Source organism: Lycium ferocissimum, chromosome 7 (assembly GCF_029784015.1).
Source record: "Lycium ferocissimum isolate CSIRO_LF1 chromosome 7, AGI_CSIRO_Lferr_CH_V1, whole genome shotgun sequence".
Taxonomy (NCBI): domain Eukaryota; kingdom Viridiplantae; phylum Streptophyta; class Magnoliopsida; order Solanales; family Solanaceae; genus Lycium; species Lycium ferocissimum.
The window spans coordinates 44,448,798-44,460,672 of record NC_081348.1 but is presented as its reverse complement, the minus strand read 5'-3'; the positions used below and the strand labels follow the sequence as shown (position 1 = coordinate 44,460,672).

Here is an 11,875-nt window from a genome sequence, read left to right as displayed (position 1 = left end):
TTTATATAGAGATATTTTTTTACTATACTCATCAAGGATATGTAGAGATAGTCATTTTAGGGGTTGAAAAAAAAAAAAAAGGGTGTTTTAAAATGATTTACCCCTCTACTTTGGAAAAGGTTCATAAGGTTAAAAATGGAAATTTGAATGAGTATAAAACAGAAGGTAAATATGCTTTTTTGAAAGTAGAGGGGTAAATCAGGCCCTTTTCCCTAAATTAAAAGCAATGACAGAAACTCACGGACTATTTCACTTCACTTCATTTCTCATAATATATGGTACAGTCAAAAAGAACAACCACCTCACTAACTCAAAAGAGTACTGTTCTTCTTTGCAATGAGCTGTGCAAACTAAATTTGTCACCTTTGTTATTCACGAGCCTATTTATACTTCTCTTTTCTTTCTCTCCAAAAATATACTAATATAAACTCTCTTATCCCACAGCCTATTCCCACAAATACCTCTCAAAATGACTACTAATACTACCACTCATCTTTTATTCCTTAAACTTGCCTTTTTTTACCTTATTTTGTTATCTTGTATAAATAATGTAACGGGTATTCGCGAGTTATCCAGTACCAGGATCGAGCCATCGAGTAGTACTTCGAAGATTGACAGAACATATGTGATGATGAAACCACAAAGGAGTCATAATAAAGGCCCTATTTTTCATGGGAAAGAAGTAAGGAATTGTTTGCCTAAGGGATTTAGGCATGCTTCTGCACCAAGCCGGTATGTTAATTATCATATTTTAGGCTCAATTGGATGTATTCAAGGAAAAAATTTCAAGAAATTACCTTAGTCAAGAAGTGAATAATATATGAAATGGTATTGAATTGTCATGTACTGACCTTATCTTTGACGGAATCGATCCTTTTTTACGTATAAAGATGTGTTGCTCAGCATGTCCGGAAGCTTAGAAGAACGTTCATTTGATGATATTATTACCAGTATTCAGTGTGTACATGCTTGAATTTCTGGATTTTTATTTTCTGTTGTTGGTTTGACACTGTGACCAATGAAGAGATATATATTTAGTAGGAATATGATTTTTGTTAGTTTGTTTTCCATTACAAGATGTTTCGTAATTCTCAAGAATAAAGAATGAAGATTTCATTATATATGCAATTATCCACTTTATTTAATTTCTCTTTTCTTTTTTCTTCTACCATTCTCTGGTCTTTAGAGAAGGGTGCAATTGCCAACATTTTTGAATCACTTCCATGCAGGGGCACAGAGATGTGTCTACGGTTTAATCTCTACAGGCTCAATCCTTTTAAGATTCTTAGCGTTAAATTTATTGTATTTTTTAAAATTGTAGGCTCAGACTTACTATTTATTGTAATTTAGTGAACTTAACACATAAATTAATTAATGTTTCGCATTGAACGTATATCTGAAGCTAGTGCCGCAAATCTTAAATGAATGTGTTAATCAGCTTTGGTTCAAACGACAACAATCCAAAACTCATAACCTTCAAATTTTGGATGCACATGTGCTTCCATGTATTCTCTTTTATGTTAGACAATGAGAATAATTTTACAAACCACTTCAATGATATAATAAGAATCAGTTTTTAGAATTTTAAATCAATGAATACAGAGTAGTCAACTTGATATGTTATACACAAACATACATACATACATTCATCTGGCTGAAGTCACCAGATACATTTGCACTATTTACCTTTCATTGTGCATCCGACCATGAGCATATGTCATGTGATTTTTTTCTAATTTTATTTGGATATCTATCTTATCACGAGGTTTTAAATAGATTTATCATACTCATATGTCATATGGAGAAATTAGTGTTACAATATCTAAAAGAAGAAGAAAAAAACTACAATTTGTTTGCAAAAATACTTGAGCAAAAACAAGTTTTCTACGTTTTGTTTTCCCCTTTTTTTTTTTTTTTTTTTTTTTTTTTGTTCCTATTAAAAATCACGAGACAAATGGAATGGGACCACCATAGAGTTACTGATTTACCAGTGGAGACAGAGTAGTATTCAATTTATATTTTATTGTCGTTCATGATACTCATAAATAAGAGAAATTTTCAAATGTCAAAGGAAATGTTGGCGCCACAAATCATATATCCAATTAGTTGGATGGAAAGAGAAACAAATTAATACTCTCTCCGTCCATCTATACTTAAAATCGACGTCCACTTTTACTTGTTCAGTTTGAAAAATCAAGAAATAATTTATTTTTTACCCTTATTATTTATTATTGGGTTGGAAACTTCAAGGAATTGTTAGTGATTACACAACTTTTAAAGTATGTTTGATTGATTCCAATTATTTACATGATTTATAGTAAAATTGTCATTTTATTTATTACTACTTAAGAGGTGTGTTAAGTCAAACATGAACAAATAAAAATGACCGGAGGGAGTAATAGCTTTGCGACAAATAAAGGAAATTAACGCAAACAAGTTAGTTAGGCAATATGTACACGCTGACTTGCGTTGAGAAACTTTACCTCGATCAGAAGATTCATACAGTTTAATTTAACTAGTCTGAAATCAAAACATAGTCGGAGCAACAGGAGCCTGCTTGGATGAGCTTATAACTTATCACTTATAAGCTTATTTTTATTATTTTAGCTTAAAAGAAATGCTTCAAAAATACTTTTTTATTTTACCCAAACACTACAAAAGTGCTTAAAAACACCTAAATAAGCCAATCCAAACAGGCTCTAGAACTACATAAATCTTATGGAAAGTGTAAAAGCTCTTTTATATACCATGTCAAGTTGATATTATAATCCATATAAAAAACAGACAATTATTGAAGGACTGATAGCATTACAAACTTGCTCTGAAAGAAAACTTCTATTGAAATCATTTTTCCTTGGGAGTTCTTTTTACCTTCTCTTTGGCATTTCTTTGAAAAGAGGATGCGTCATGCATATTAAAAAGACAAGAAATGCCTCGATTGTAGGACGCACTAAATGCACACAAGGAAAAACATAAAACCCGTACTGACATCCATCCAAATAGGGTATTTAAACCTGCTCATTGAATTCCACAAAATATTCACCAGGATATAAGTGTAGACTCTGACATTAAATCTATCTTAAGGTTCTAAAAAGTGTCAACAAGTACTACAGACATTTGAGGGGTAAATTGTTTAAGTTAACAGAAGACAACAAAAGTTAAACCAATACCAACTCCAAGATCCAGCATTCCAGTAGCAGTTTCGGATAATTGCGTAGGGGTAAAATGTTTAAGCAACTTTAACCCGAAAAGCAGGAGACTTGCAGCAAATTAACAAGGAAAATCTAGACCGTCAGCTATACAGGTCGTCATCATCAGCTGCAGCATTAGAAGTTGCAAACGGGTCAGCTGCAGCAGTCCTGCCACTAGCCTCAGGAAACCGAAATTCTGTTCCAAAACCTCTGGACTGCTGTAACGTCTGAGCAAATGCCTGGTATTTACGTATATCAGCATCACTGACACTTCGTCGTGCATACTTCATAGACTCCTCAAAATGCGCGGGCTTGATCTCTGGTACTTCGTCATCAACATCCTCATCCATAGAATCCGGATTGTCCTTTCTTCTCCTCTCCCTTTCTATATCCTGAAATTACAAAGGATGACCAGGATTTAGGACGAAGAATACCCACAACTTGAAATTGAGGAAACAGATTGGCACCAATTGCAAACATGACAGTTTAAAGAACATACGGCACAACAAAATGAAGTTTAAAGCAAGGTAACACTTTCTTAAACCGCACAGTTAAAAAAAAAAAAAAAACTGGTTCTACCTATCAGTCATCACATTCCCAGAAGATACTTTGAAGACAACAATAGCCAGCAGTGCCATCAAGTAAAATTAATGAATCAAACATAACAACAGCCACGGAAAAATAAATAGTCACATATCCACTTCACTCCTAGAATGACAACAGAAAAATAACCAGACCTTGACAATCAATTACTATGTAACCAAAACATGCAGGCCGGTTGTAGAACAAGTTTATTTGAAGCATCAGATATTCGGAAGTACAAAAACAAAAATTTAAATCAGCAAAAAGAGGATGAAGAGCGTACTTTTTCTATGTTCTCCCTTATGGCATATTTGCAGGCCCGTTGACAGATCTCAGTGATATCAGCCCCACTAAATCCCTGGGTATATTTGGCGAGAGCTCCCAAATCAATATCCTTTGATAAGGGAGATTTTCTGAGACATGCCTTGAAAATCTGATGGCGTGAATCTTCATCCGGCAGAGGAATATAGATTAACTGGTCAAGACGGCCAGGTCGCAGAAGTGCAGGGTCAATTATATCAGGCCTGTTTGTGGCTCCAATTATAAAAACAGTCTTCTTTGCATTCATACCATCCATTTCAGTTAGAAGTTGGTTCAGAACCCGATCAGCTGCTCCTCCAGCATCTCCAACACTGCTTCCCCTCTGCAATGGTATAAAGCACCATTTCTTGTAAATAGTTGTATGAGATAAACTTAAATCTTGTCATCCTGTTTACATACTATTATACTTTTAAATCTATTTGATTGCTAGATCAGGATGTGAATGACCTCGAGTCCAGTAAAAAACTTATTAAAATGTTCACATGTTCTCGTACAACTTCAACCTTTTACTAGTTATCTTACCTGAGTAGCAATAGAGTCAAGCTCATCAAAGAAGAGGACGCAGGGTGCAGATTGTCTCGCTTTATCGAAAATTTCCCGAACATTCGCCTCACTCTCTCCAAACCACATGGTGAGCAGCTCAGGTCCTTTGACACTAATGAAATTGGCTTGACATTCATTTGCAATTGCCTTGGCAAGTAGAGTTTTACCACATCCTGGGGGACCATAGAAAAGTACACCTTTTGAAGGTGACATACCAAACTTCTCAAACTTCTCTGGGTGTTCCACTGGATATTGAACAGTCTACATAAAACGAAACAAGCAATAATCAAGATCTCTTACGACAAGTATGTAGGACATAAGTCTACATCAAGGCCATTATAATGAATTACATTACCTCTTGAAGCTCTCGTTTGACATTTTCCAGGCCTCCAATGTCTTGCCATGACACATTAGGCACTTCAACCACCTGCAAAACAGTTTCACAGAACAAGCCAATAAGTTTGTGTCCCGAAAGTAGTAATGCATATTTTACGTCACAGATCCATACAGATAAGACAAGAGACCATAAATGCATTCTAAAAATCCTGCACTCTGAAACTTGGTTATGATGGGTTACTTACTGTTTCACGCAATGCAGACGGATTGCTTGTACCGAGAGCAGTTTGGAAGTGCTCATTTGTTACAGCCATTGAGTTCAAAATCTCAGCATCAATATTGTCATCTTCCAGATCAATGACATCCATTTTCTCCCTAATGCACTGAAGTGCAGCTTCAGTACAAAGAGCAGCAAGATCTGCACCAACATAACCATGTGTATCTTTCGAAATTCTTTCCAAATCGACCTGCACAATTGAGTAATAACCATTATGACACAGTAAAATGTTGCACCCAAAAGAATCCAAGTTTGGCAAGTGGGCCTTACTTCTTCCGCAAGCTTCATATTCTTGGTATGAATGCGAAGAACTTCAAGACGTCCAACTTCATCTGGGACACCAATGTCTATTTCTCTATCAAACCTACCAAACCTTCTCAGAGCAGGATCAATGCTGTTTGGACGGTTGGTAGCTCCCATCACTATTACATGAGCGCGAGATTTCAGTCCATCCATCAGAGTCAATAGTTGTGAGACAATCCTCCTTTCAACTTCACCATGTGTCTTCTCTCGCTTGGGAGCAATTGAATCAATTTCATCAATAAATATGATCGAAGGAGCATTCTTTTCAGCCTCTTCGAATGCCTTCCTGAGATTACTTTCACTCTCTCCGGCCAATTTGGACATGATTTCAGGTCCATTAATGCAAAAGAAAAATGCACCTGTTTCATTAGCGACAGCTCTGGCTATCAGAGTCTTTCCAGAACCAGGGGGTCCATAAAGTAAAATCCCCTTTGGTGGTTTCACACCAATAAATTTGAAAAGTTGAGGATGCCTCAATGGTAATTCCACCAGTTCACGAATCTGAGCCATCTGTTTTCTCACACCACCCACATCATCATAGCCAACTTCATCAAGTCTCTCCTCATCCTCCCTTTTCACAGGCTCACCCTCACAAAAGATTTCAGTGTCTGGGGCAACAACACAATACTCCCCAGGGTCAGTTTCTATGACCTTGAATTCCACACTTCTCATCCCTCCTCTAACAAGGAAATTGTCCCCTTTCCTCAAAGGACGATATGCCTCCAAAAAGTAAGCTGCAAGAAGGGCATCAAAATTTTAAAAATAGCGCTTACAGACAAATAATATTAATGAAATTAGTGAGTAAATGTTGGAAGACTGAACCAATTTAATGCTAAAAATATCTAACAGTTGAAGCCAAGATCAAATTGTTTTTCCTTTGGGGGGGCAGGGGTTGTGGTGTTAGGGCGGGTTGGGAGCAATCTTTCATTCTGTCTATTTCTCTTTCTTAATTTATTTTTTGGGTCAGCGACAACAGACAAGTTTAACAAGTTGTAGACCCCTGCAGCATGCAGCACACAGTTAAGGGAGAACAAAGACATGGCAATTGTCAAACAGTAATCTGTGCTGCAGCGACTGTAACTTCCAACTAACTGAATATATCAATCAGGTTGTACACTTACGTTTTAGGAATGCATCAAACAGATCCCCTGTGAGACCTTCTATTGTATCATCTATAGGAAGTATGTGGACACGCTTCCCATACTTGACATCTGGACACTGGTGGACAGATACAACATCTCCAAGTCGAACCCTCAAATTCGAACGGACCACCTTGTTCATCCTAATCTTTGGCTCATCACAGGTTTCATCAGCAAGGGCAATGACAACTGTGTCCTTTCTCTTCTTGCCCTGGATAACGGATAGAGCAGAACACAAATTTTAAGTCAACTGAATTGACAAGCAGAAGAACACGCACAGGAATCCACAGTGCTGTACTTCATTCCAAGTTCATTTGTAATATACATAATCACAACAAAAACCAAGTGGCAGGAAAAAACGCATGTAGGAAGAAAATCATAAACATATTTACACATCTTGGTTTCTTGTGCTTCAAACGTCACAATATTTCCAGAATAATATATATCTAACACGATTCAGAGGTCCAACGTAAGGATTCTATTATGTAATTATGTTATGGTGGCATTGACAGCTTAGAGTGATCTGGTTGTTGGAGAAAAAGAGACTAGAAAATCAATGACCCGTGATACTCTTTAAACAACTCGATCCCAGTTGTGTTCAGGACAAGTTAAGTTGTCAAGCTCTGGGTGAGCAACAAAACCAAATAAACAATGCAAGACATCAACACAAGCTTGGAGTAAAAAGGAGAAGATCTAATGCTTTAGTCAAACAGAGGATTATGAGTACACTTGCTAAAAATAGTTCTAGAGGATATGGAGACTGCAAAACATAAATCAAGAGTCATCTACCAACATAGCCAATAAATCTTCCCGCAGAAACAGGTTATGTATGTCACAGTACTGAAACATTATAAGCACGCTATTGTTTGAACTTGAACTCGTGAGAATGTTATAGGTAAGTTTTATTACCAAGTACCACTTGTTTATCTCTTCCTTTACAGAAGAAATCAATTACTTCCTCTGCCACAGAAAGAACGGTGTGCTGAACTATGAAGATCAACGCATCACATCTTCAGCATGAATCTAGAGACAATTTCTTAATTTCTTTCGAAATAAAATTTGCTACTTCAGAAAAAACATAAATAGTACTACAGAATCAGAATTTCTACTGTTACAAAGTATTTTTAGGATGATGAAAAAACTGTAGCAAAGAAAAAGCTCGTTGGCTCCCCAGGCAGTAATTCTATCGTTCTTTTCATGATGGAAGGAGTACTAAAAATTTTTTTACAAAAAAAAAAAAAATCTAACAGCTTCGAGCTAGCTAAGATTCAGTAATTTTGAACAATTGCTCCCACTGCATGAACTGTACATTTGCTCAATGCTTTCCCACCAAAGTTGTAGAACACAGACACAAAATCTATAAACGCTAATACTATCTTCTTCTATTTTTAATAACCATGGTGCTGGGGTCAGCTTGCGCACGCCTCAACTAATTCCACCGGGCACCTTCTACCTCCCACCAGCACAAGTACCGGAACAACTCTGTCCACCAAAGCCTAGACTAATAAGAAGAAATCACCTGGACTTTTAGCCTCCACTAGGAATTGAACTTGAGACATGGTTCTCAACCAACTTCATTGACCAGTAGGTCACCGTAAACACTAATATTATCATACTTCTAAATCTAAAAGAAGGTTTCTATACTCACCTAATCACCCAAAAACAACAAAACAATTACCGAGAACCTAAGCAAACAATAAATAACCCATTAAATAGTTCAAAAGCTACGCCATTAAATAGTTCAATAGCTACGTGATTAGATAGTTACACTACTTGATTAGATGGTTCAAAATCAAAACCCTAGAAAGCCATCATCAATCAAAACATTACTAAATAATGATCATAAATTCTGTAACATTCATCAAAAACAAATAAACCGCAATAAGTGCAATATAGAGAGTTTCAGTTATAAGATTAAACTGAAAAATTAATGACAATTATATCTCCACAGAAAAGCTGAAGTTTAGATTGTTCAAAAGTTACACGATTATATAGTTCAAAAGCTACGTGATTAGATTGTCCAAAAAGCTACGCGAAGATAATTCAAAATCAAAACCTAGAAACCAACATCAAAACATGTTGTTGTTGTTTGTTGTTGTATAGTTCAAAAGCTACGCCATTAAATAGTTCAAACTTTAGGCTATCAGATAGTTCAAAATCGAAACCCTAGAAAGTCATCATCATCAAACATTACTAAACAAATCATCATAAATTCTGTAAAATTCATCAAAAAAATCAAAATCGAAACCCTAGAAAGTCATCATCATCAAACATTACTAAACAAATCATCATAAATTCTGTAAAATTCATCCCAAAAAAAAAAAAAAAAAAAAAAAAAAAAAAAAACCACAATAACTATATGGATAGTTTCAGTTAATTAAAAACCTTAATGAGAATTGTATCTCCACAAAAGAGCTGAAGTTTCTCCATAGTAAAAAGGATGTTAAGCAACAACAGAATTATCATCATTAACCTCATAATCTATAAATACTAACACTATCATACTTTCAAATCTAAAATAAGGTTCTTATACTCTTCTATACTCTCCTAATCACCGAAAAACAACAAAACAACTACTGAGAACCTAACCTAAGCAAACAACAAATAAGTCATTCAATAGTTCAAAAGCTACGCAGTTAGATAGTCCAAAATCGAAACCCTAGAAAGTCATCGTCATCATCATAAATTCTGTAAATTTTATCAAAAAAAAGGGCAAAAACTACAAAATAGTGATTTTAACCTTAATGAGAATGGTATCTCCACGAAAAAGTTGAAGTTTATCCACAGTCGAAGGATGTAAAGCAACAACAGAGTTATCATCGTTAACCACCTCATCTACAATAAGTCTATTCGCAGAGAACTAATACTACTATCATACTTTCAAATTTAACCTAATTATTCAAAAACAGCAAAACAGTTACCGAGAACCTATGCATACGACAAACAAGTCATTATATAGTTCAAATGCTTCGCAATTAGATAGTTCAAAATAGAAACCCTAGAAACTCATTACTAAAACATATCATAATTCTGTAAATATATATACATATATATCAAAAAAAAAAAAAAAAAAAAACCGCAATAAGTACAATATAGCGAGTTTCAGTAGAACATTAAATTGAAAACCTTGATAAGAATAGTTCAAACGCTACGCGATTACCGAGAAATTAAGCAGACAACAGATAAGGCTACTATACTCTCCCAATCACTGAAAAACAACAAAACAGTTACCGATAACCCTAGGCATACAACAAATAAGTCATTATATAGTTCAAAAGTTACGCGGTTAGATAGTTCAAAATCGAAACCCTAGAAAGTTGTCATCATCATCATAAATTCTGTAAATTTTATCAAAAAGAAACCGCAAAAACTACAAAATAGTGATTTTAACCTTAATGAGAATAGTATCTCCACAAAAAAGCTGAAGTTTCTCCATAGTAGAAGGATGTAAAGCAACAACAGAACTATCGTCATTAACCGCCTCATCTACGATACTATCATACTAACACTACCATACCTTCAAAATGTAAAAAAAGGGTTCTATACTCTTCTTATCACCGAAAAGCAACAAATAAGTCATTACATATTTGCCGTGAACCTAAGCAAACAATATAAGTCATTAGATAGTTCAAAAGCTACACGAATAAATAGTTCAAAAGCTACGCAATTATATAGTTCAAACCTACACGATTAAATAGTTCAAACACTACTCGATTAGTTCGTTCAAAATCGAAACCCTAGAATATCATTATCAATCAAAACATAACTAAATAAATCATCACAAATCTGTAAATATTCATCAAAATAAAACCACAACCAGTACAATATAGAAAAACAACAAAACAAACAGCAAATAAGTCATCATATACTAGTTCAAAACCGAAACCCTATAAACTCCTCATCATCATAATTCTGCAAAATTTATCAAAAAAAAAAAACCGCAAAAACAACAATATAGAGAGTTTGTCAACCTTAACAAGAATTGTATCTCCACGAAAAAGTTGGAGTTTCTCCATACTAGAAGGATGTAAAGCAACAACTGAATTATCAGCATTAACTGCCTCATTTACAATTAACCTATTCGCTGCTTTTTTCTGTTCCAAAATCGCCGTTGAAAAATCCTTCTATATTACGGCCTCAACAGAACAAAATCTATAAACACTTTCAAATCTAAAATAAGGTTGCTATACTCTTCTACACTCTCCTAATCACCGAAAAACAACAAAACAGTTACCAATAACCTAAGCAAACAACAAATAAGTCATTTAGATAGTTCAAAAATTACGTGATTAAATAGTTCAAATGCCACGCGATTAAACAGTTCAATCATACTTTCAAATCTAAAAAAAGGTTTCTATACTCTCCTAATCACCGAAAAACAACAAACAGTTACCGAGAACCTAAGCAAACAACTTAACAACAAATAAGTCAATTATATAGTTCAAAAAGCTACGCAATTGGATAGTTCAAAATCGACACACTAGAAAGTCATCATCATCACAACATTACTAAGTAAATCATCATAAATTCCGTAAATACTTATCAAAACACCACAATAAGTCATTATATACTAGTTCAAAAGTTACGCGATTAGATAGTTCAAAATCAAAACCCTAGAAAGTCAACATTACTAAATACTGATCATAAATTCTTCAAAATTTATCAAAAAAAAAAAAAAAAAAAACTACAATATAGGGAGTTTTTTAACCTTAATGAGAATAGTATCTCCACGAAAAAGTTGAAGTTTCTCCATAGTAGAAGTATGTAAAGCAACAACTGAATTATCATCATTAACTGCCTCATCTACAATTAACCTGTTCGCTGCTTTCTTCCGTTCCAATATCGCCGTTGAAAAATCCTTCTTACCAGCATTTTTTCTACAAAAAAAAAAAAAAAAAAAAATTACAAAATTGAGAATTAAATTATAAAATTACAAATCATATATGAAATTGACACAAAATTGGAGATGAGCAGAGAACTTACGAGTCAGATGACTCGGCTTTGTGACTCATCTTTGAATCGTTTACGATCTAGAAAGAGATATTTTTCTTTTGGTTCGATGAGAACTATTTTTTGGATTTGGACTTTATATAAAGGAGAGTTTTTCTTTTTTATATATATATTTTTGTTTCCTATGTGTATTGGGAAAAGGAATACGAGTTATTCTTAATTTTGGACTAGTT

At 34.5% G+C, this 11,875-nt stretch overlaps 1 protein-coding gene across 3 annotated transcripts; it reads right to left on the bottom strand.

The window, feature by feature from the left end:
- Positions 1 to 2,990: 2,990 nt before the first annotated feature.
- Positions 2,991 to 10,180, bottom strand: LOC132065291 (cell division cycle protein 48 homolog). Of its 3 annotated transcripts, none has more exons than XM_059458610.1 (8): positions 10,084 to 10,180; positions 6,675 to 6,903; positions 5,521 to 6,287; positions 5,219 to 5,440; positions 4,993 to 5,064; positions 4,617 to 4,898; positions 4,057 to 4,416; positions 2,991 to 3,583 (listed from the first exon to the last, which is right to left on the bottom strand). In XM_059458610.1, exons 1-8 carry the CDS (start codon positions 10,126 to 10,128, stop codon positions 3,293 to 3,295), a joined length of 2,268 nt encoding a protein of 755 aa, XP_059314593.1. In that variant the 5' UTR covers positions 10,129 to 10,180; the 3' UTR covers positions 2,991 to 3,292. The 3 variants fall into 3 exon arrangements, with proteins under 3 accessions (XP_059314593.1, XP_059314594.1, XP_059314592.1); XM_059458611.1 differs by lacking the exon at positions 10,084 to 10,180 and adding an exon at positions 9,433 to 9,556; XM_059458609.1 differs by lacking the exon at positions 10,084 to 10,180 and adding an exon at positions 9,078 to 9,203.
- Positions 10,181 to 11,875: the final 1,695 nt, after the last annotated feature.